At 40.6% G+C, this 26,758-nt stretch overlaps 1 protein-coding gene across 1 annotated transcript in view; it reads right to left on the bottom strand.

The window, feature by feature from the left end:
* Positions 1-26,298, bottom strand: part of ppargc1b (peroxisome proliferator-activated receptor gamma, coactivator 1 beta) — a 36,360-nt gene extending 10,062 nt beyond the window's left edge. Inside the window, exon 1 of the mRNA XM_060884609.1 lies at positions 26,155-26,298. Within this exon, the coding sequence (XP_060740592.1) occupies positions 26,155-26,235 (81 nt within the window). The 5' untranslated portion in view covers positions 26,236-26,298. The remainder of the gene's footprint in view (positions 1-26,154) is intronic.
* Positions 26,299-26,758: the final 460 nt, after the last annotated feature.

The following is a 26,758-nucleotide window of genomic DNA, read 5'->3' as shown; positions in this document are numbered from 1 at the left end:
CTTGATGAGATCTTCCACTACACACACCCATCTCTGTTTCACAAAGCCGACTACAGCGCCGATCCGTTTGCATGCGATTCACTAAACTAGGTCTGCTCAAGTGTATACAAGGTCTGAGCTTTTTTTTAGTGTCCACTTAGTGTCTGTAAAACGTCAGCAGCAACATAGAATCGCGTATAATATGAAATTATTACCAAAGAATGTCTTATAATCTCATGCTACTGATTAAAAGTCTTATTTCAGGAATTTACAGTCTTATCGTAATCTGTCAGCCGTGAGTGCTACTGAGCGGAGTGCTGATTGATCCAGACAATGAGACCATTGCAATGAGCTGTGGTGGTTAATGATATTTCGAGCTTATACGTAGCATTTACGGTTTTACGGCATGGGTGAATGTAATTAATGTTAATAATGAGAGATAAGGGCCTGCTGTCCTAGTACTTATGCAGATTGGGAAGAGTTGTGGACGCACAGGTTGGCTAAATCATTGTGAGCATTTGTGGCACTAATGCAGGTGTTCATCCTGATTCCAGAGGCTTCATGCACACACAGAGACCCTGCTGCGGTTGCTGCTGCTGCTCTTTTTAGCACTCTCCTCACATCCTTCTCACGTGCCCCTGAGTCATCTTGCTCTTCTCCTCCTCCTACAGCTCGCCCCATCCTCAGCACTCAGGAGTGGCCGAGCGACCGCAGCTAATCAATCTCAACATATGCTTGCCGTCTCACATATCCACGTGTCTTTGTCTTTTTTTTTTTTTTTTTTTACCTTTTTTGGTCCTTCCTTCCGCTTTTCCTCGATTCTCCCGCTCTCTTTCCTTCTCTCTATGTTATGGAGAGCCTTGCTATCAATCAATAAAAACCTCCTTGGTGATGGTGGGTTAAGGTCACTGAGCTGGGACAGCACACACATAGCAACACACACATATTTCTGCATACACTGCAGCACACAAGGACATGCTGAACATATAAAATACATCAGCACTTAATGGTGTAGAGCTAGAACTGGTCATGGGAGAGAAAGCCACTGAGGTGTGACTCACATACCGAGACTGACCTTATTTACGGCAACGGTAGATTCCCTCCCATTTTGCCCCCTTACTGATACACTAAGAGACCGATAGACCAACTATTTCTCACCTCGGTAACCTAAATATCTTCATACACACCAGCGATTCCATTTTTAGCTTATTACAATTCAAATAATGTAGATGCATAATTAATATCATTATGAGCATAACCTACACACCTTGGTGAACGCACTGAACCTTCACATTTGGATCTTATATATATATATATATATATATATATATATATATATATATATATATATATATATATATATATATATATATATTTTTTTTTTTTTTTGGGGGGGGGGGGGGATGGGTGTTTGCATAATTAATATAATTTTCATTAAACACTGCTTCTTGTCTTTTTGTGCCATCTTGTCCTTGAGTCCTTGCTGTACTTTTTTTTAAAGTAAAGAATCATGAATTTTTTGCATCTATTTATTTTATCAGCAGCATTTACACTTTAAAGAACATTAACTGATACTATGACGTGAGGGCTTCGGTTTCTGTACATTAAACAAGCCCTTATCAAAGGGCATCAAGATAAAAAAAAAATAAATAAAATCTCATTCCTGATCACCTTCACACTCATGACTGCTTTACTGTCCCTTATATACAGTCATGCGGAGCAAAGTGTCTGACCGATGAGTTTTGCACCCAGCCATACATGGCCAGGCCACTGGAGGGGATTGAGGGGCAGCTGGCATGTGACAAGGTCACTGGACAGCCAGAGAACAATATCAGGACTCTGAATGTTCCTAAATTACTGCTGATAAACTGAGGCATGTAACAAACATAGAAACTTAAGCAAGAATTTAATTGACAAAAGTATAAGGGATTTAAAATTATATCTATTTAGCTTTTCCGTTTGTCAGACCTACAGGTGACTGACTAGCTGACTAGCCTGTTCTCGATACATTGCCCGATGTAACAAAACAAAAATTTTCACTCTTCATGAAACAGACTTTTAAACATTAACAGTTATGGTTAGCGCGCTAAAAGGCAGAAAGTGTGGTGTGTAGACAAACTGACACATGACACACTCATATGAAGTGTGTTAAGCATTAACACTGCTTGGGTGAAGACACAACGTGTAAGACGCATGCGTATGGTATTTACTACTTTTGAATTATTGAATCCAGAACTAAAATGTTGATGTTTCTAAATAAGGCAGATGGTTTAATGCACTCAGAACCATCACCACTCTGTCTGAATTTAAATCAAGGCTTAAGACCCACCTTTTCAACCTTCACTACCAGTAAATGGATATATATTAGGAGTCCTTAATTTTTCTGAAATGTGGTGTATGTACTGTGTACTATGTAGAGTCCTATCTCTTGTACTGTATGTTTTTGCGTTTAGTCCTGTCTTCTGTTATTATCTCATGCAGCTGCATGTGATCTTTCGTTCTGGGCAAATGTCCGACGTCTATGTATGTATATGTATGAACCTTCGTCCTGGGCAAATGCCCGACGTATATGTATGTTACCTTGTAAAGGCGCTATATAAATGAAACATATTATTATTATTATTATTAATGAACTCATGTCTTTTCCAAGTTATTTTGTACTCATCTGATATAAAAGTAGATATTACTGATACTTCTGTTTTGATTCTGATGCTATTACTTTATATGCTTTCACATTGTCAGTATAAAAGCGGTATGTGCTAGCATACTGAATGTCTCTTCACTGCATTGTAAATAAAAGGCCTAAGTATGTCTTGATTTGAGGAGTCTAGTCACCGACTGACAAAAATTGGGAACTATTCACCCTTCTCCTTCACCCACAGGCTAATAGGCTCTTATCTAGGTGGCCTGTTCCCTTTCAGCATGCAGCTATCTAAGGTACGTTATATATAGCTGTTATCCTTGGTCTTATGACTGGCTTACACAAGCTGCTTGTGACGGGCCAGGCATTAAACAGTGCTGATGCCAAATGCAGATGGGCCAGGACTGAGTGCTTCTCCCGGCTTTCGCTTGCTCTATCAAACACAGACACACTCACACACTCACACACCACCCACAACCACATAACCCTTCAGCCCACTCCTAGACAGAGCCTGACGCTACTACTAAATGGATTCCCTCACAGAGAGCTCTTCCAAAGCTTGGAGACTGGGCAGGAAGATATTTACAACTTTTTGTTAGATCTGAGGGAGATATTAGCATGTGACAGAGGAACTGACTAATTTAATTTTGTTGGATGAACCCTTTTAAATAGGTGGCACATCTCATTAAATGCTTTAAGCACCGATTAAACGTGCCGTTCTCAGGTAGTTTAAGACATGCTTTCTACTGCAGTCGTGGAGACAGTCAAAATTAACTCTAGACAGATAGAAGTAGGGCAGTTAAAGGAAAATCTGGGGCAGCAATGTACAGTGGAAAAGACATCATCCTCCCTGTTGCATGTTGACATATGATTGATACAAGACTCAATTCCGTAGCTGCGAGCTGGAAAAACGTATTTATTTATTTATTTTAAAATATTCAGCCTCCGCAATCAGTCAATCTTTAAAAATCCATTCTCAGAAAAAAAATCCTACTGGGGCTTATATTAAACCATATTTGTACCATATCCTACTAGACCTAAATGGACCTTGATAAACATTAGTAGATACAAAGTAGTACATTTCCTAACAAAACTTTTCCATTAACACAACATTTGAACACAGCAGGTGGTGGAGTTAAGATGGAAAATGTCCGAGTCCTAGTGCCCTTAAACACACCAGGACAGTAATGGGATCATGGTGAACTGAATACAGTTCTTAGAAAAAGGAAAATAAAACACTTCTGCCAATTCCTGAGGGGGGAAATGGACAGAAAAAAAAAATGGGCTGCTAAGAGAAGGAGGTAAAATAGTGAGTGACAATATCCTTATTCATGAGTGTTAAATTCCCAAATTAGAAGAGAATCCCAAACCCAATAACTCTAACGATCACCTCTAAAACACTGAACAGATATAAGGCAGTGGTTTTTCTGGTGGAAAATCCGAGCCAACCTTAGCCAAGAACTGGAAGTGTTCCAAATTGGCTTAGTTTTATTCCATTCTCCATTTCTAAAGCTCTTCTCTAATCTACACAAATGCAGTCACTAAATCCTTCCTGTCACATGTCTTAGGCATGTCCTTATTGCACAGTATTTAAATGAAACTATTTTGTCAAATTACAGAAATACCAGACATGATTATCATAAATAAATAAAAAATTAATTTAAAAAAAAAAGTTTTTCAAAAGGTTTTTGACCATTTTTGTTTGCAGGACAAACTTTTAGAATCCTGTAAGGTTGTTGTAGAACATCATTTATTATGTTACTGCAGGGATTCCCAGCATGTTCTGACATTTAAAGTCTAGAGACAAATCCGGTGAAGACGGATAACTTCTTTACATGTCTTTTTCACCATGGTGCTTGAGTTCTGTGAAAATCTGTTTAGCTCTCCTGGATATACTCTAGTCTACTTACTTTAACTGAGAAAGTAATACCTGAAATACTATGCTGTAGCACCATATGGAGGTTTGTCTGGACACCATGACCACAGTTCTAGGAAGATTAAGATTAGTGACCCTAGTTTCCATCTGTTACTCAGGGCAGTGATACCGATGCCTCAAAGCCAGACGTTTATTTTGTTTTTTTGTTTTTTTTTATTTCTTTTACACTGATGCACCATCATTGATATATTAACAACACCTAACTGTTTTGGAGTGCTGAACTCAATTTGAACCACCGTCTAAGGTTTATAGAACATGAAACGGTTATCAGCAATGCATTAGAGAAAGAAAGGCACAACAATGCAGGAGCAACACATAAGGTTACCAGAAAAAAAAAAGAATAGATAATTGTAGGGGAAAATTCCCAGAGGGAATGGGTAATTTGAAATTTCCCTGGAGATACCCATCAAATCTAATGAATATAGGCTTACAGTATGCCGGCATATTTAACATAGCCTTTTTTATTTTGGACACTGCAAAGCTCAGACAGAACTCATTCAATGTGGTATGCATTTACGCTAAGGGAGGATCATTGGGATATGGGTTAAAGCTAATAATTACCTGCCAAAACTATCAGAAGAATAAAGGAAGGACATGCCAGAAACTGTTATTAATGAATAATTCTTCTCATGTTCTGCAAGGACTTGATTCTCATCACGTCTAAGCGGCAGTGTGTCTTAGCCTGTCAGTGTCTTCCACAGGGCAAATCTACTGATGGAAGCAGCAAAAGAGCAAGCTAGACATTCTAGCTAATGAGATGAAAGAGGGAGTAGCACAAAAAAAAAAAAGATTGGGCTTTTACTTATTTCTGGGAACCAATTACAGTAAAAATGGCATTCTCTTGTTGACTGCTGCTGAGCTGTGAGTAAAAATAATGCTCTGCTGTGAAATACACCCCAAGTTACATTTACATCACAGGGCAGATTCTATTACTGAACAGTTTGCATCAATGAACTACTGTAAATGTCTGAACCTGTAGCCAAAAATGATGTCATGTTATTCCAGTATAACTTGTCATCATTAAGAGAAATCTTATCAGTGTTTAAATAAATAAATAATTAAAACACAACCTCACACAATTTAAGGAATTCGTGGACAGCAGAAACATAAGCTTGTCTGGCAAGGATACAAAAATAAGACTCCTGATCCAAGCCTGTATGTTACTCAAAGATATAGGAGAGAAAAGATCAGCAGGAGATCCAAAGGGTTGTCAACACTCCTAAGCTCTCCAAGCCAGATCATTTTCACGGGTGTGCAATGAGTAGCCCTTCTCCAGTTTCAGATCCTTGTGTATGACCGTTAGCAGGCCTCTGTATGTCTCATGCTCCTTAAGCAATTTTGTGAGTCTGGCAGTAGAGCTGCAGCCCAAGCTCAAATTAACACCACTGTGGGCATGTGGCACCTAGGAGATGCTGAGGTAATTGTACCTGATGCAGTCACGACTATTGCTAAGGAGAGTGGGGGTGTTTCAGGACAATACAAGTACTATTTCTAGGCTGTCACAAAGCTACCGTCTCTTAGGAAACTCCAAAAGACTAAAAACAATGCCTCAGTCACTCCACTTTAAATTGACAAAGCAAATGTTATGAACAAGACTAAAAGTCATTTTGTGTTAGTCGTTCTAATTATGTGTCATCTGGGCAGCTCTGCTCATCAGTTTTAAGTTATAGAGAAGAATAAAAAAGGTCAGTGAGAGAGCAGGATGTATATTAAGCCACAACATAGCCGTTGGATGTGTGTAAGAGGAGCCTGAGTCACGATAGCCAAGTACGATGGCAAGAGCCCAGATCGGACTAATTCGCATGCTGGAGTCAGCATCCGTCGGTGCCCTCGCTCTTAGGCAACATGGACTGCGGTAATTAAATCAAACGGCTTTTGTAGGCAGCATTCCTCGAACAGGACAGCAGGCAGAGTTATTAAAGTTTGTTCTTTTAGAGTAACCATTCTTCTGTGAGCTGGGATTATAACACACTCTGAATGCGCAGTGTCCTTGGATGTGGGCTTCATTGTATGCACAACCCTCATATCCATAATATTTGGAGGTAGCCTAGGACAAAGTGACCACAGCATACAATACGTTATACGTTTAGCTTGAGAATAGTGTACTGTGAGACCCCAGGCTCTATCCTTTGCTCACGTTATGTGGGTTCACAGCAATATGAAGAATCTCTTCTTTCTTCAAAGGGCACCACAAGGGGTCAGTCAAGGCTCCTTACCTTCAGGGAGCTCAGTAGGTCACACATTCCTTCCAAGTATTCATTTCACAACATAGATTACAACCTTCAGAAGAGTCAATGGCATGACCATGAGTCATATTCGGCCACTCCTTCTCATCAATCTCATGGATTGCATAAGAAGTATTACAAAGCATTTGGACTAACTTGGTATTCATGTATCTGTAAAATTGGATAGATATTCAATAAACTACACTAGACACCAACTAGATACTGTTGGGTTCCACTCAGCAATGTGTTTGACAATAGAGGATTTATCCAAATATCAAATCTACAGAAAAATAAATAAATAAAAGTGCTTTTCAGCCCAGTGCTTTTTCTTTTCTTTTTCCGACCAGCACTTCTACCCACTAAGTAATCTCATCTGTTCTCTGATAAATTGAAAGGGTGCAAATCACATTAAATCACCTTTCCCTCTTCCCATGATGCAACCAAACAAACATTTGAATACTGATTTCAGTATTTAAAACCCTTGCACATTAAAAAGGTTAACTACAGTATGCACATCTATTATCTTCACTTGAGTCTGAAAATCTGGCCAGGAACTTAAAACTCTGTCTAAATATGGAAAAAAAGCTTCTACTGCATTGTCTCTGAATGCAGCTGTCCCTTAGAGGAATGTCTGAGAATTAACCTAAAAAGACGGTAACTGAACGTCGGTGCTTCGTTACAATCATGTTAAACCTTGCAATTCAGTTAAAAAAAGGCGCTTCGATTAAAAGTCTGTCTGCAAGGGTAAAATTTTGGCAGAACGAGCACAGCCATGCAGAGTGCCACAGACACCATCACAAGTTGCTCTTTCGTTTGCTAACAGCTGCCAAGGAATCAAGGCACGCTATATTCCCATTTCTATTTTAGGGGCATACTGAGAGAAGGGGGTTTGTTTTGAAACCCAAGAATTGACTGAAGTGCTGTACTGACCTTTGCTTCGAGAAAGGTTGAAAGGACGCCTCACAGACACAGCTGTTCAGCTCACATGGACAGTTAAACGGCAGTGGTTTACTATAGGAGACATTTAGTAGTACAAATGCTAAAATATTCATTTTTATATTCATTTTATATTCATTCATGTAACCGAACCAGATGAACGGATGAAGAACGATAGAGGTGCAAAGATTTGACTACTTCACAGCTTTATGAACGGGTGCGATGTCTTTAACACACGAGATCACTCAAACCCTAAGGTAAAAAGTATATCTCCACTTTCCCAGCATGCATTTGATGATGAAACCTAAGTCCTTCGTAACCTTTTTGTCTTCATCTCCAGCTTTACCCATAAATCTTAACACCCATCTAAGCCGTATAGCGTTATTAAGCGTTATTAAGGTTTATCCAGGTTAAGAATGAATAGGAGAACATTATAATACTACGTTCAACTGAAGCCTGAGTCAGAAAATCGTGATTATTCCACAGGACATGTTTGGCTTTCAGGATGCGCTCTGAAGCATGGGGATGATTCACCCTGAATTCCTGATGCTCAAACAGAAGGTTGTGCAATCTGCTAAGCCCTATCTTCAAGCCATGGGAGTGGAAAGTGTAACTGCAGGGTCAACCAAAATAAAATGTAACCTGCCCTTTATATGCTCACATTTTCAGCTGCTTTTGTGGCCTGTTTGCAACCTACTCTAATAATAATTAGGTTAGAATAGAGTTGCCTTGGACCCGATTCTAAGTGCTGAGTTATTTTAAGAGAACTTACCCGGTTAAGAATGGCAGTGATGCTGACATCACAGCAAGCATTTGTCATTTTGGGAGAAGGTTAGCAGGCACAACAACCGGTGTTTGGTTTGTAATGAATCTGTCAGGATATGTTAAATAAGGTCGTTAGGTTAAGGTCATTAGGAGTAATTAAAGCAGGAAAGATTTCTTCTTCCTGTCTACACAGGGTGTTGTGTCAAGGACACTGCAGCAGCTTAAACCATGTGCTGAGCAAAAAGTCAGACCCAGATAGCTGAAAGGAACCGAAACTCAAGGCAGAGTAGCAGCATTACATGGAATTAGCACATGAGAATATTACTTTCTGCCTCCCATCTACACCTTGCTAGGAGAAAAGGGCATATTTCCCATCTAAAACAAGCAAGACAAGCAAGAATAAACATTTTGCATTCCAACCCAACAGAGTCAATTAAAAGATATGCCAAACATCTCTCAGAGCGAGGCAGCAGCAGGCCATGCTATGACGCGTGTGCATCTGTCATATGTACCAGGGCTGTAATAGATGATGGATACTGACACAGTATCTAAAAAATCCAAAGTATTGTACTTGCTTAGCAGTGCCGCTAGCGGAGACCGATCAGATGCTTTTATAGCCTCTGAGCCCTACTACGCTATTGAAATTCATGCGAATTTCTCATTCTGACAAATGGTAATTAATTCCCTACATGGGCCGCTGTATTTCTAGCTGTATTTAGGTCTGCATTATGAGTTTGTCATTTTCAGTTATTTGATTGTTGCTGATGTATGTTTCTGATTATTTTGTCAGGAACAGTCACGTTTCCCGCTCCTGTAACGCTATAACCGCCTTAATAAATCTCAAATGTATTTCAACAAGACAAATGCGATGACATTAGTGTTAATTAATATGAATAGCTTCAGAAATCACTGTGCAGCACTGAGTTACCAGACTGCAGCACAGCTCTGCCACCCATACCGCTTCCTCTGTGTGCGTGGGTGAAGATCGGATGTGTGTCCCACAACCAGGGACTACCTGCAGGGTAAATCTCAGCACGGCTCCTCCTCCATGAAAGGTCATTCCTTTTTGGTGCAAATATCATGAGCACCACACGGGACACTAGAACAGGACATACTGGGTAACAGGACTCCCCAAATCTCCCTGCAAGGCCCTGAGATCAATTGACACACTGGAGAAGCAGTTCCTGCCCTCAACAGCCCCAATCCACTCAGCTACATTTTTAAGTCCGTCTTGGCTGGGATCAAATGAACGTTATTTCATCCTCTAGTAGGAGCCATTAATAATACAGAATGGTCCGACAGGGCAACGGCTGCACGGGTTCAAAATTATGCATACATGCTCTTTCAGCTCTTACTACCTACAAGCAAGTGCTAACTAAACAGGGCAGTGTATGTTTCCTACTAGCATCGTAAACTTGGGGATTATATTAACGGGTATCAGAGTGTTCTAAGCTGCTCTAGCATTTAACAATGATCTTACTGTGCTGATGCTTTAGCCAAACTCAAACCTGAGATACTGAGACAAAGCTGTGGTTAAAGCTATTTGGCTGAGTTTCATACAACAAAATCCAGGCAAAAGGATTCGTCAGATGAGCAACGCTTCTAGTGGCTGTGAAAAAAATTAAGAAATGAAGAAAAAAAAAACCTATAAAAAAACATAATAAAATATAGGAATTCCAATCAAATAAAAGAAATGAAATTAAAAAGTCTGGTACAAAATACTACATTCAATCAACTTCGTCAGTAATATTTTTAGCTTTCGTGATACCTGTAATATATCTGAGAAATGTACTGTGACTAAATGGAAGTTTTTTTTATCTCCTGCTATTTTTTTGTTTCAACAAAGTATAAATTATGCCGACACTCCCATCACTGCCATTTATATGGAGATTGTTTAATCCTGTGTTAATCATTACAGATGTCATTCGGTAACATTACTTAACAGACACATGTCCAGAAATCCAATCCGGTCTGAAGCTTAGAGCTCGTTTGATATAATATAATCCTATGCGTGTTTTTTAATATCAGCCTGTTGCCATGTTTTTCCATCCACTTTCACAGTAAACATCAAGGATGAAAGGTTACAGCGCAGCATCCCTCAGTGTCCGTGATGCATCCTGGTCACATAACAACATCTTCTGTCTTCCCTTCATCGGTAGGAGAGATTTAATTAGATGCTGTGTGAATCATTAGCTTCGCTCTCCCCTGCAGAGTTGTTCTCTGACTAGTTTAATAAGCTTGTGTCTGATGAGCCAAGCAAAAAATGCAGGAACGACTTGTTTATGCGACTCCAACACCAATAAAAGTAAATAATAGGAAAGGTAAAGAAAAGAAAGAAAAAAACTTGTAATTGCCTTTGATTGTGGGCTTTGAGCTTCCTTAGCAGCCTTTCAAATTGGACGGCTTGGCTGTGCTGTGGTGTTAAATGTAACTAAAAACTCCTTTCGGCACACCCTCAATTTGCTAAACCATCATGTCTCGTTCATTGTCCGATGGCTTTTCAATGAGGTTTTATGCACGCCGAGATAGAAAAGCTTCTGCACGTTGCTGAGAAACTGAAACCCCACAGCAAGCCAAATGACAGATTTACAATGTCAGTCAATAAAGATTATAAGTGAGGGCAAGTGAGTGTAAAATAATTACAGCTGTACAGCCAATCAAGATCACAAACCATAATAAAGGCACACAAATACAAAGAAACCAGTGCTAGTGTGTCTATGAGGGATCACTAAGAAACTTGAAGTCAATAAAGTCGATTTTTATATGTTCTTGGGTTTGGAGTTCATTACTCCTGGTGCCCTTTTTTTTTTAATTATTATTTCACAACATTTACAGCACAACTTTGGGATGAAGAAGCCTTAAGGATCATAGGTGCATAGGTTAAAAATCCTAAAGTCTAACAATAATCTCACCTGTAAAGCTGTATCTGAGAATTGCTGCTATAATCATAAAGACTCATGCTCATATTAAACACCCACTCAACACACTTCAATCTGTTTAACTTTATAGTATACATCTGTGGAAGAGTAATGATTTTAAATTCTACTATCCAGAGTCTGGTTTTTCTCCAGTTTTGTTCCTCACGTTCGCCTCACACCGATTCGATTCCCACCTCCGCCTTGTGTGTGTGGAGTTTGCATGTTCTCCCCGTGCCTCGGGGGTTTCCTCCGGGTACTCCGGTTTCCTCCCCCGGTCCAAAGACATGCATGGTAGGTTGATTGGCATCTCTGGAAAATTGTCCGTAGTGTGTGAGTGAATGAGAGTGTGTGTGTGTGCCCTGCGATGGGTTGGCACTCCGTCCAGGGTGTATCCTGCCTGCCTTGATGCCCGATGATGCCTGAGATAGGCACAGGCTCCCCGTGACCCGAGGTAGTTCAGATAAGCGGTAGAAAATGAATGAATGTTGCCTCAGGGATTTTTTTCCCCCTTTCCACTGTTGCCTCAGGCTTGATAATTAGTAATCTAAATCTAACCCTACAAATTTTGGTAAACTTGCTTTGTGATAATGTCTGTTGTTAAAAATGCTCCACAATTTTATTTGATTTAATTGCTGAAAACGGATGTCCTCAGGCAAGCCATTTCCACGTGACAGGACTTGTGAGAAAGCAAGTAAAAGGTGTCAATAGCAAGAGAGCAAGAGACAGATAACACAGCACAGTTTCACTACCCTATGAGACACGACATGTCCTTATTAAGAGTTTTGTTTAGTTAAAGCGTTCGCCTCTGTGCTGTTCTGCTGAGCACTATTGGAAGGTGCATCATGTTTGTTTTGTCACAGCTCACTGCTTCACTCCTCCTTTCTCAGCACCCCTAACACGCCTGCTGCAATCTTCCCACCAAAAAGCTCTTGTTCAACAGGCAGCTATTTCCTCAGGATCCCTTACGCCCAACTGCAGAAAAAATAAATCTGCTCAAATGTACAAGGCATTAAGTGCGCCAAGCCAGGACACAAAGACACTGACGATGCCATTGGAAGGCCAGGCAGAAATGCACGTCCTGTGCGGAGAGACATCTTCTGGGATTTAAATGAAATGCTACGAAAGTGGCTCTCGTCCCACAGGGGCCCTTGTACTTCGCACGCCCTAGATTCTCCAAATGAGAAACCTATAGATGAGGCTTTGGAGGTTATGATGCTTCAGTCAATCTGTGATAACGAGTAAGTGTAGGTTACAATTCACGCAGCATTTCAATAGAAACACTGACATGGACAGGGAAAGTTCAGAGTTGCCTCCAAGGCAACCAATAAATAACAGGAAACACATAAGCGCCTCACCTAACTGAATATGAATGAAAGTTTCATTGTGCATATCTCTAATGACAACAAAATATATCTGACAGCTTGTTATAATTCACAATATTAAAAGGGTCCAATTTAATTCTTTGCTCTGTGTGGCCACTATGGCAACTCATTACCCCTCCTTCCCCAGCACAATTATCATTTCTTTACTGAGGCAATTAATTAGCTGAAGTGCTCTTCCAGACCCTGAGGCAAGTGGCTCTCTCTTCTTACCTCTCCAGGGCCATTTTACTGCTTTCCATTCATAACTAGATCCGCAAAACAGTGATGCAGACAAGTAGCATATTTTTCTTGTAGGGAAACATCTAGAAAAGATTAATGCAACTCATAAACTTGAATAATGTAGGATTATTGGAGGAAAAATGGTTAACTTCTTATTGTTAATTTCATGTAGTACACCTTTACATTATTCCATTGGACACTGAGTGGACATTAGCAACCAATTATGTACCTATATCTTATTTTCATTTATTGAAAGGTAAGCACCATGAACATTAAAATGTAACCGACACTTATTAAAGTTACATAATAGCCTTTAAAAGTATTACCACAGAGACTTGGAAACGTACAGTGCGTTCCCTTTTTTGTTTTTTTTTTTTGTTGTTTTTTTACAAGGGTGTGGATTTCCTTTCGGAGTGTGTGCACTTGGAAGAACATAGAGTGCAGTAAAATTAAGTACTGTCAATTATTCATCAATTTATCAGAGGACTTTGTGAACCTGCCAGCACGATTTCAGATCAACACACCCGGAAACAACAGCCATTATTTTTGCGATGCATGAGCATCAGTGCTCTCACAAACAATCCTAATAAGGCTCATCTTTATCTGTAAATGCATCACTAATAGCAATGCAATGCACTAATAGCACACAAACAAACACCCCTTATTCTAAAAACACCCTCATACACATACACTTACTATCCGTGACTACCCGGACACAAACAGGAGCAAATGTGCAATGCCTGAGGTTTCAAATTCAAAGCCATGTTTGGGGACAGAGAACTCATGGAAAATGCCGCTCCCTCTTCCTGAGTACTTCGTTTTTATGATTGTGAAGGTCTGCTTAGCTTTTCTGACAGGCAGGAGCCATAACTCTGCCTAAGCCCTAACTCACAACCTTCACCCATCACCCACCACAAGCCCTGTCACTCACACGACGACAGTCTGCGTGACTAATCCCCCCCCATCTGTAACTGCCGTTTTAGGGATCCCAGGGTCTCAAGTCAGTGCTTATTAGATGAGAGCTGTAATTACTAACATTTTATTCTCCAAGAACTAAGACTTCAGTCTCATAATTATGCAGTTTCTCAGTTTTTGTGTGGGAAACGATTACATGTGTGTTACCCTTGCCTTGTCACGTAATCCCCCGTATAGCATGTCGACGGCGGTCTTGCTGTGAAGTGCTAGCCAAATAGAATTTAAATGCCACAGACGCAAAATAGCCCTGGATTATGCCTCGCATGAACACCAAACAGCATCTCGGGTCGACCCTTAGCCAATGGCCAGTGTCTGTCTGGGTTTCAGCCAATCCAATCAGTACAGAGATGTCCTTGAGAGGCTGACAGTAGAGCCAGGGCTACCTTTGTGACACATGAACCATCACTCACCTCTCCCATTTGCTGCATTCATCATCCAATCCCTGCTAAATCATCAGCATCCTAGCACCAACACATCACATCACAGCCCACACCTCCCACATCGGTCTATCTCAACCACATGGCGGTTGGAAGCTCGGTCAACATGTAAATACATCCGCTGGAGATTTACACCGCTGTAGTGTGACTGACTTACAGGCATGAGATTCCACTCCCAGGCTACGATGTTTCCCACCTGTGGTGTCTGGGATGACCGATAAGGGAGGAGCAGGGATGCAGGGAGACAATCTGCCAGCTTCAGACAGCCATCAAGGCAGCGTTCGCTCATTTTCTCTGCAAACTGGATGACATTTGGGCTCTTTTCATTACAGAGATGTAGAGTGATGTGCATAGAACAGCGAACATACCGGGGGTGGAGAACAGAACAAACTGACTCAGCTGGCTCAAGGACATACAGCAACATCAGCAGATAAATGTACTTTTATTAAAGATTTGACATCGCTAACTTTTATCTTAAAAAAATTTGATTTTGAGAAAAGAAAACAAGTTATTAAATTTAGGATTGGGGAATAGGATGTTCAAAAGAGAGTTGTTTTACTTTATGTATACACATTATTGACACTAAAGGACAGTTGTAAAGGAAGATTAACCAAATTTCAGGAGCTATCTATAGCTTAGTGCATACGTCCATTAGGAATTACGCTACTGTTTACCTAACTTGGCCTCCATTATGTCAATATCCTCTCAGGAGACAGAAACAGCATCACTAACTCCCACAACTTGACTAAAGGAAAGAATAGAGCACAAGCGGCAAGAGTAGAAATCTTAATAATAATCTAATAATATATAATTTTATAATGCTATGATAATATAATGTTTCTTTCGCAGAGAAAATTGAAGCTAGGAAAGTAAAGAAGGATCTGCTTCTTCTTCAAAAAAAAAGTTTGCTCTCACACTAAGAAAAGTGATGAGAAGAACACACTTGTTTACACAGCAGAATAATCCAGCAAAGCAGCGGCAGCTATGAGAACCACGACACAAATGTATGTGTAGTCGTGCTGCACGTGACCGCTCGCTTCACACACAACCAAAGCCATATTTGGAATAGAAGCTAGACCGAGCTGAACGGAAACAAAAAGAGAATCAGGACAAACTTTCTCTACTTAAGAACGCGAAAGAAAAAATGTACGCTTCCTAACAAATTTTGTCGGTCTGTACGCGACAAAAAAAAATACAGCATGGACGATAAGCAGCGTATCGTGTGATTGCAGCTGCTACCTATCTGATAGCACTGATACAGATCAAGACAAGCACATGTGCTCCTCTGAATAAGCAGGGCTACTTTGAACTTCACAGCTGTCAGATCAAAGTGTGTTCCTTTGAGTTCCACACAAAAATAAATAAAAAAACAATTCACGTTTGTCCTCCTGATACCTGCCACGTGCAAATTCAATCACACCGGGTTACGTCTTCACATCACGAAACCAAATATATGTAAATTATAAACTGATCTACAAAGCTAAAAAGGTTATGAAACATTTATTCATCATGATCAGTCTTGGCTTCAGTAATCGAGGATATACTGTACAAATGGCTCCTTTTTCTATACCACAAATTTCAGTAGTGATGGAAACGAATACAGTATCGAGGTGGAACAGATGGTCTGAAATAGAGAAATACGGTTACAAATAGGAGGCACGCTATTCAGAGGGCATGGGATTGAGTAAACGGAGAGGGATCCTGTGTGAAACAAGTCGCAGGACTGCGAAGTTTTTATCTTTTGGGAAATAGAAGCAAATTTTCTCCAGGGGCCTAGTTGTAGGGTTCATTTAAATGAAAGAGAAATCATTCTGGTTTAGGCCACACACACACACACACACACACACACACTGGGTGCAAATCTGAATCCAGATACGTCTGTATGGAGAATTAAACAGTTACAGATAATGGCACTGTGTTAAACCCCTACTACAAATGGAGTACACAAAAAATATTCTTGGCCTTCACTAAAACTGACCCTGAGATTAATGCATAATGCCTGCTACTGGTTTTGGGCTCTATCCATCTTCTCTCCTTGTAACCATAAAAAAAAAAAAAAAAAGTAAAAACTGCTTCACGTCCAGTTGTTCTGCAGTAAATCTCAAACAGTCAGGTTAGAAGTGGATCCAGCTGCCTCCAGCCAAAGGTGGTTTTCTGGCCGCAGTAAATAACACAAGGTTGTGAAGCGTGACCACGCCATCACACAAGTGACCTTGCGTCTCTACTCTGAGAAGCCACCACCTCCAGAGTCACCTGATGGGTCTATGCACACTGTTGGTGTCTTGTACACGAGACTCAATCTGCAGTGGGAGTGGACCACGTGCTTGGCCAATCAAGTGACCAGTGTGTGCGACTGTCAGAAACCAAGTGACCCAAAAGCCAGAAACGTCACACTGCAATATTTTCCTGTAATCTTCTTTCCTTGGAAAGGCTTTTAATGTGTATTCTTGGGCAATGTACAACTATGCTGGGTTTTTTTTTTTAAATATGTACTAGTTCAGAGATAAGGGCAGTTGCACAAAGTTGTGAAAGTCCTTTGGGACTTTGTGCCAGGCACAAGAGCGTGGAACGGGGATGGCAGGTAATCCATCTCTGTCCTTTCTCACCCCAGTCATCAGCAGATTAGCAAACCCAGCTGGAGGTCTCTGTGTCACTGGCTGTCGTCTGGACGTAACCTCTATTCTAGGCAGCTCCTGTTCATAGCAGACAGGAAAGTCTACAGGGGGTAAAGTAACTCCTCTGGCACCAACAGCCAAGCCATTCCTCTAATGGCTGCCTCAGGCACCCTTCATGATCAGTTCCTTGCATTCCACAAATGCTGTATTCAAGTAAATAATATATAGTTACTTACCAACTTATACGTGACTGGTACATATAGAACAAATAACTAGCAGCTCACTAAAATCTCTATTATTATGTAATATATATAATGTATGTTTCTATACAAGCAGTCAGGGGGGTATTTTGAGAAAAGAGTAGGAGTTTGCACCTATAGGGCTCCTGTCAGTGTGAATTAGTGGGTGTTTGCCAGGAGATGAAGGATCCATTTGTGCATGTAACAAGCTATTGGAGAACATGATGGCTTAGTCATTCAGTACACCCTGATTTTTCCCCTCTCACAGCCATTTCCTGTCTATCTAGCTATGTGTAAAGGACACGGTGTAAGGACCTTGAGTTATGGAGATCAGGCCATTGTTTTTACTCAACTGTAAAATACCTTTGTGTCTGGAATCCATTTCCTTGAGTTTTGGTGAATAAATGCAGGAAACTGTCATCTGTGTTACCGGTAATGTCTGACCTATTGTCTAAAAGATAAGCTATACTGTAGAGACACACTACAGAGCACTCCAGAACATTCTCCAAAACGTATTCTGCAGGTTTCAACAATACGCTCTTTATTTGGCTTTCGTGCCAACCTTGAGTTCCTGGCAAGACACAAACACTCTAGTGTGCTTCTTCCATCTTAATGAGTCTTTAGCAAGGGACGCCCCAGAGAGCCTTTCTCCACTCTATGGTCCAACTCAAAATCAATGGTTCTGTGGTGGCACCTCCAAAACAAAGCCATGTACTCCACATGAAAGAACATCTCTGTGTCCTAGTTCTGAGGAGGTGGGGTTTACACCATAACACTACTTGGCAAGACTTTCAACAGCATGTGACTGGCCTCTCGTATCCCACCATGCTGGCAGATTTAAAGGGCATTAACATAAGCGTGACTTCCATTTCCCATTAGGGTGTTTAACATTATGCGTTCCTCATTAGGTCACATGACTGAAGATGTCGCTGTTATACATTTTAGTAGCTGTTACTATAGCTCAAGAGGTCTCAAACATTCATTTTAAGAAATACAATCAGTAACGAAAACCAACAAATTCTCAGAAAACTGTCACGGATGTATATCAAGGTGTAAATGTGATTTTTTTTCTTCAGCAAAATAACCCCAGAAGAAGTATGTCCAAAGAAATCAATAAGCAATCACAGCCAGGTTGGATCTCTCTGAAACCTGCACCAATGTTTGTCTTTCTCATAAGGGTGTGTGCCTGAGGAGACGCATCCTTTACACCTCCACCATCCGCATGATAAGGTCTGAATGACCAAGATTTTAGAAATGCCGAGAGCAAAGCACGTGCCAGCTTTGTGTTATTAAAAAAAGAATCAGACTCTGGCAAGGCTGAATGTGTGATGCATTTTGTGCGATCATCTGGAAACGCCAAATATTCAAATTTATGCAGTGAAAATGCTAATGTGACCCAATGAGATTGCTCGGTCTTTTTCAAAGTCCTAGTGGGGCTGGAAATAGGGTCATGCATAGCCTCTCTGTGAAAAGCACAAGGTGTACTCAGAGAATACATGGGAAGACTTATGGAGCAGATGGATTAAAAACGACTGCAGATTTGAAACTTTAGACAAGGGGGGAAAAAATACGACAAGGCTGAAGAAAATGTAACGAATTACAAAAACAGATCATTTGTCTGTAACAACTGAAATGAGAAACTGTCTAAAATTCCTGAATGGGAAACACACCTATTCTGACTCCCACATCCGCATAATTTACAAGTCCCTACTAGCAAAGGGCATGTTAACGGCTTCTTTTCTCAATCTTCAAACTAAATAAGGAAGCAGTGTGATGATGAAACTCCACGTTAAAGAACGTGAACAGAGAAACAATATTTCATTTCATTTCACTACAATAACATACAATAACAGGCCCTGTATCGCTTTGAGATTATATACTCCTGAATGCTTGCAAAAATTTTGGAGTAAATACATTATAACTCTTTCAAGCGACAAAGAGACTAGTAATCGTTCATTTTATGCAAATTAGGAATGATGCTGCAAAGCAACCAATCAGAACAACAGGCTCAAACAAATCCTCGGACCAATCCTACGTAGCCTACATAACTGGTACAGACTGCCACAAAGGCTTAGAATGGAACACATTATTCGATGTTAAAAATACATTCTAAACAATAGAGATGCGAATAAATCCTATATGAAGTTATTCTTTTTTACCTGGTGTTTTTAATTGGAACTAAAACATATCCTGAAGTGAAATAAGTAACCTGTCACTTGATTGTGTGAATACAGCACAAGACACTATCCTCCTAACTGAGCTTGTAATAGGCTTGAGTAAAGCCAGTCCATACCGGCTAAGTAAGTGACAAACTGCAGAGCCGTGGTCATTGTAGTTCTAGCTGAGCCTGCCAAGCTGAAAGTTCAGTGGTGAAGTAGGTCACAGGCATAGAAGAAGAAGAGGGACATGAGTTCACCTACATCTGATCTGCTGGAGACTCATTGTCCTGCCAGGTTGCGTCAATAAAGATAATGAAATTGTACAGGGTTTTTTTTTTTTTTGTAGGTGTTGGCAAAATGCCCAGCAAATCAGTTGTTCACTCAACTACACGTGACAGACAGCCCCTCTTAAAGACTTGCACACTTTCAGTAATTTTCCTTCAAGCAGAACACCATATCAAGAACTGCTACCGCTCTGTTGCTCTGGGAGGAGCCAGTCATCTCGCTTCGGCCCTCCCTTGCTCTCAACGGTCTGAATGGAAAGTTTCGCAGAGGCATGAGTAGCAGCCTGCACCCTCGTGAATGCTGCCAGTTTCCATAAACCAAGGAGCAGCGTTTACTAAATCCCTGTAGCCCCCAGCAACATGTTTATCTGCCAACTCATTTTTCTGACATTCCTGTGGGTATGACCCTTTTCCCTCGGCTATGTGAGTCTTTGCTAATATGTCATTAGACGAAAATTGGAAAAATGCAAACACACATGCATTAAAGAAATGTTTTTTTTTTTTTGTTTTGGGGATTTCCGAGATATCTGAAGATACTTTTTTGGTGACGGAAATCTGATCCAATCTTTGGCGAATGTTTATGAGCCATAATGAAGTGCAACATTTTATATCATATGGCACATAACCAGGTTCAACCTGAGGTCAACTGTGTGCAGGGTCCTTGGCAACTCTGCTAACTCAGCTAATGAAGTGCTTCACGGCTTTCTGTTGTCCCACATGAGGCTTTACCAGTCTGAGCTTGCCCTCCCTAGATGTCATTGCCATGGCGGGGCTTGGTGTGCTGCTCCTCTATGGTATAAAAACATGAAAATTTCCTTCCAGTTGAACTGATTCACTATTGTGGTTTATGCATGCTAAAACAATGTCTATTCTCCTGGCAGAAATCATGTTTGGTTTGGTGACTAATGGACAAAACATAGTATGCAGAACTTTGAGCAAAACATAAAAAACATGATCTTTAAATAGGTTTTGACAGAATACCATGATTAAGAGCATGAATTCGCTCCTGCCTCCATAGAATTTACTCTTTTCCGATGCTAATCGCTGATGTTTTGGAGAGTAAATGAATTGAGAGAATTTAAGTTTGCATGTAATTACTGAATACTTTGTGTTTGACACTTAATTACACCGAATCCATACGTTTGTATGTTCTACCTTCTTGCACCAAAATGACCTCGGGACAGACTGCAGTCTGCTAGAAAACGCAATGTGCATTGTGTGCGTTTATTTCACACAATAAGCAGGTGGGGGATGATACTGTGAAATAGACGACACACCTGCGACCTTTTTTAGATTGCAAATTTGCTGGCTTAAGCCAATCTGGACTCGCAAATGATGACCAATCCAAACAATGACCTCAACTGCCAGGCCAACCTCAGGTGGGTTTCAGTTCCAGCACAGCTGCTTTCCTCAGCTCGATCCATTTAGAAATACTGCTTCAGTACAGTATCATTAATAATAAACAGCAATGATGAAATAACATCAGCGTTCATCTAGACAAAAACAGCTTAGCAATTACTGTGTAATGTATGAAACTACAATTAAAAACAGAGTAAGAGTGGGAAATGGGAAACAGAGTAAAAGTGGGAAATAGGAAACAGAGTAAAAGTGGGAAATGGGAAATATCTTTTTAGGTAAAATCCAACGCAAGATCACGAGCAGAAAAGAAAAAAGCTCTCGTAGGCAAAATCTCCAGGTCACATGCCTCACGTGCCGTCACTGATCTTTCATTAAGGACCAAGGGCCCCATTTATGACACCTTATATAAATCTTATATAAACGTATTTATTCATAAATCTGTCACAAGAGCATGTACACACACACAAAAAAAGCTGGTATTCATGAAAATCATGTCAGGGTTTATATGGGTTTAAATAGCTTATTTGTTTCATAGCTTATTCCTAAATTGAATGAAAATTTGGTGAACCTTATATTAAAAGATTTTAAAAAGAATAATGTAAAACCTATAAGCCTGGCCGCATTACAGCATCTTTTACCATTTAGGCATCATTCAGTTTTGTTTTTTCAGCTTTTGCTTATATGTAGTTTTGTTGGCATCACTAAAATGTAAATTATGTAAATGTACACACTTGATAATTTATCTGTAAATTATTTAACACATGCATATAAGTATGTAGAAAATCAGCACGGACGAAAATTTTGACACGGCTTTTGCGGCTCAGTGTACAGTGATTATAATGGAAAGAAGACAGGCTCAAGATTGTGGAAGGGAGAATAAAATGCTGGTCGTCTTTAAGAACGATGCCTAATGAGGCAAAGAGTAAGTTTCTCTCTCTATTTGAGACTTATGACTGGAGACTCAAAGCAAAGGTTAACCTTTGATGCCAGATGTCAGCTGACGGCGGATAACTTAGTATCAATTATTGATGTTTAATCCCCTTCCAGTCCACAGTAAGAATTGGATATAGATCCATAACCGTGCTTACACACCCATGCACACACACACACACACGCACCTCCCCGATCCCCCTGAGGCTCCACTGAAAACTCTGTGACAAAATACAGAGGCTTGGATGTAGGAAAAGGACAATCTGAATAACTATTCCGAGTATCATTACACACAGATGAGAGTGGCACCATATGCATGAGAACATTCTGCATAGTAATTGGGGTGAAGATGGCAAAGAAGAGCCCAGCAGATGACGTGAAACATAACCTTGAAATACATTTCGAATTTACATGATGCGATTGCAGATTTAATATTCCGCTCAGTCTCTTATTACAAATTAATGTCTAAAGATATTGAATTACTTGCCATTTAAGATCAAAGTAGAATCAAATGCAACGGGCCAGTTTTCCTTGCATAATGTCAACCGTAACATCTTAAACGGGCACTTTTTGTGTTTTCGACCTGATGTTTTTCCAACCATAACACTTAAGACACTGAGGGGGAAGGAGTTATGGAAATGCTTAAGTAAATGTGTGGCCACAGAGACCATTGTGTCCCTCTTTCAAAAAGGATGTCACTGCTGCTTGTTTATGGTGGCAATGGAACATAAAAATTTCTCAGTGGCACCGAAGATCGGCTAACTCCCGCTGAGTGAAGACGGTAAGAGCAAGTGAAGGGTGCAAATACATTTTCTTGACTCTCTTCAAGCCAGGTGACTCAGCCCATATCACGAAAGCAGTACACATAGCACTGCAGTGCTGCACATCACGACCGCACTGTTGGGCTAGAAAGCCTGTCAGCCTGAGAGCTGCTGCAGTGTATTTAACACCTATAGCTATGCAAATCCTACAAGATTTTAAGTGAAGTGCGTAATGTTCTTCTTAATATCATCATAGTATGGCAGTATCAGTTTGGCTTGATCTTATCTCATGTCTTTTTCAGTCTTGGCTTCTGTAGTGTCTGCTACACAATGACCTTCAGCTACATGATCCCCGGTAATTGCCTATCCTTCATAAATCATCCAGTGTGTGAACATCTATGATGGAAAAGAACTCATTAAATGTGTGATGAGCTACGATGCTTGGATTGTAAAAGTCCACTGGTGTGTGCTCAGGTTAAATCAAATGTCAGACTCTTGTGCAACCATTTCATCAGCATTCACACTGTATCCACACCTACATGTACACACTACACAGGCTATGTACAGATGGAAGCCGGATAGATCTGACTGTCAGTTAGGATTTGTTCAAGATAAATGCAAGACAGAAACATGCATGAAAACCGGAGTGAGTTAAAATGGCAACCTGGCTAAGATTTGGATTAGCAGGCTCTCAACTATTCCATCAGTCGAGCAGATCAAGCGATCTAAAACTCAGTGGAGATGAGTTCCTTGTCACACTGAACTCTCTGCTGTAGCCAGTTTGAACAGGGAACGACAAGTCTGGTGTTGCCAGATTGGAATTATTGCCACTTGCAGACATCAAATTATTTCCCCATCAGTTTCAATCTTATTCTCTCACTACAGCTGCTACTTAGCATATTTCTATTAATAACAGAACATTGTGCACTACCACGTTAACAATTATAAAAAGTACACAGTTATATCTTTAATTCTAAGCAAGTACATACAGCACACACCCATACACATATTTGTGTGACCCTGAGCACCTTTTATCATTTTCTACACCAAGGATTTCCTCTGCCTTTATTTTCCACATGCACATTCTGAGATGCTTTTCTGCACACCGTGGTTATACAGAGTGGATGTCCGAGTCACTATAGCCGTCCTGTCAACCTGAACCGTTTTCCTCTGACATATCTTGTATCTTGAGAATGCGTTTCCATTCACAGAAGTAACGTCACAGCACGAACTTTGGTTTTCGACACCATTTTGTGTAAACTGAAATCTCAAACACAAAGGACTAGTGTGGCTACAAGTTGTTATTCCAGCCAAATTGGAGGTATGCTTAATAGTTGATCGGCAGTTAGACCACAATAAACGGATTAAACAAATGGAATAAGGTGTGGCTTCTGCTTGGCTGGAATACAACCTGCAGCCACACAATCCCTTTGTGGATAAGATTGCACACCCATGCTCTAGAGAGATCAACAGTTTCTGAAATACTCTGACCAGCCTGTCTGGCACCAACAGCCATATATACTGAGATCACACTCCATATTGATGTTCGACGTGAACGTTACGTACACATCGTGCAGCTTCCATACGACTGACCGCTGACAACAACTGCATGAATAAGCAAAGGCACGTGTTCCTAATAAAGTGGCCAATAAGAGTACATGCATGCATACATTCATACATACATACAATACATACATACATACACACGTTTTTATTATGTAGAGTATATACTGCCTCAGCTATATATAGCTGAAATGACAATAACAGCTACTTGACTTGATATGTATAGTCATAATTACAAATTAAAATTCTAAAATAAATTAAAAATCTGGATGTATTTTTTTTTTTGCTTCCGAAGGCCCAATCTGGCAACCTTCTGCAAGTCGTGATCAGAGCTGCTCCACTTTTGCGCAACGCAGTGGAGAGAACAGGGGGAGGGGGGAGGGAGATGGCTGGCGTGCGAGTTGCTGCGGCGCACGCGCGTCCTCCGTGACGTTTCTGCACTCCACTACGTCGCGCGGCTGGAGCGAGAGCACGTGACTGCAGCAAGTTCGTATCACGAGGACGGAGTACTATTACACACACACACACACACACACACACACACACAAACCCCGGGCGGTTCGACCCGGTAACCCTGCGCGAGCGCAACACAATCGCCTTTTTTTAATATATATATTTATATATTTCATATTTCCATATTAGCATTTCACACGCAATTTAATATGCGCTTCTAGATTGAGCCGTAGAGTTCACCGAATTCTAATTGTAGTGGCAAATCCACATTTTTTTTTTCCTTAATTTTTTCCATTAAATTTTCAATGCTATATCAGTACGTTTCAAAATCTCCATCCACGCGCACCATCACCATCCACGCGCATCGTCGGTGTACATTGAATCAATCAACCCGTGTAATTCTCCACTTAAACGCTCGGTATTCGAGTCAACATTCCCCCTTTTCGACTCTGCACTTCCTTTACATTTCATCATGTACCGTGCAACTTTTCCTCAATTACGCAACGATGCGCAATTTACACCTACAGACACCTACAAGGCGCAATAAACATGATCATTGTGCATCACGTCAGGTGACACGTTCAAAGTCCGATTACAGTCCGACTTGTTCCTGTTCGAAGCCTTGTGGAGCTTCACAGTGGCTGAGGAATAAATAAATAAATAAACGGATGTATGAATGAATGGGAGCTACATTAAAGAATTGAAACAGCAAAAACAACCAAAAGTTACATTTATTATATAACAACAAATATCCAGTTAAACTAATTTCCTGCATGCATGATCAGACCTAGATCATATCCTCTGAACTCATCTGTATCTGTGTTTATTTATATTTATAGACAGACAACAAAACATATAGGAAGTCAACAACAACAAAAATCCAGCTTTAGTCTCATTGCTGTTGGTTTTGTTTTAACGATCTGGTTAAACAGCAGTAAAAGCACTGGTTAAGAGAGAAACACACACGAGCTGATGCCTGGAGCACATGTCTAGAGTTCAAGTTCACCGGACTTGAGCACCCACGTGCGCGACTTTTTTTTCTTCCCGAGCTCATTTTCAAACTTTAAGATACCGCCATAATCATGCACGTGAGAATAAACGAGCACCTACGGCACAAGGAAACATTCAAAAAATTACGATGTCATACACAATTGTGCGTTTTAGCGATTTTTTAATTCAAGTCATTTCCTTTAAAGTCCACGTGAAGCGCAGACGTCAGCGGGGCTCGAGACGCCGGCAGACCGGGAGCTGAGACGCTCGCGCTGCATCGCTCAGGATCACGAGCCGTAGCTGCGCCGCAAGACACCTCATGCGCAGAAAAGACCAAGCCGGTTAAACAGCCACAGCCCTGTTCTTATGAAGCACGAGCGTTTCTTACCGGGCTCCCGGAGTTTTCTGTCAGGTAATTGAAGACGAAGGAAGAGAGCTCCTCATCTAACAGCGAAACGCAGTCCGCCATCTTCTAGAGAATGAGAGCTGAGGAGCGCGTGAACGTGGGTATTACGACTTGGCTCCCGCTGCTGTACCATCGGTTCCCCGGTAGAGGGCACTTGCTATTACACAACTGTTACAAAATCTATTTTGTAACACAAAATGTCTGTTTTGTAACGCGGACCATTAAATAAAATAAGAAAAATGATTGGAGGATCCAAAATGCTTACACACAGATGTATTTGATGCATGATGCCATAAAGCAAGGTATCTCATCTCTGTGGTGTGTGTAATAAAGCTGAGCAATCTAAGGTTTTATAGGATCAAGATGGCAAGAGGAAAAGATCTAAATCCATGGTTTACAAAGTGAAGTTTAGGGACCCCTAGGAGTATGCGATCGTACACTGTAGGGCCAAACGTAATCAGACGCCTAACTATCAGACCACACCAGATACCTAGTGTTTCCCCAAACTTGGCACAAACCTAGAAGCACCTGGTTGTATAGATAGTCTTTGTATGTTATAGCATTACAGTTTCCCTTTACTAAGTAA

This window comes from Tachysurus vachellii, chromosome 13, assembly GCF_030014155.1.
Source record: "Tachysurus vachellii isolate PV-2020 chromosome 13, HZAU_Pvac_v1, whole genome shotgun sequence".
In the NCBI taxonomy this organism is placed as follows: Eukaryota; Metazoa; Chordata; class Actinopteri; order Siluriformes; family Bagridae; genus Tachysurus; species Tachysurus vachellii.
Note: the sequence above shows the minus strand (reverse complement) of the source record. Positions and strands in the feature narration are given on the sequence as shown.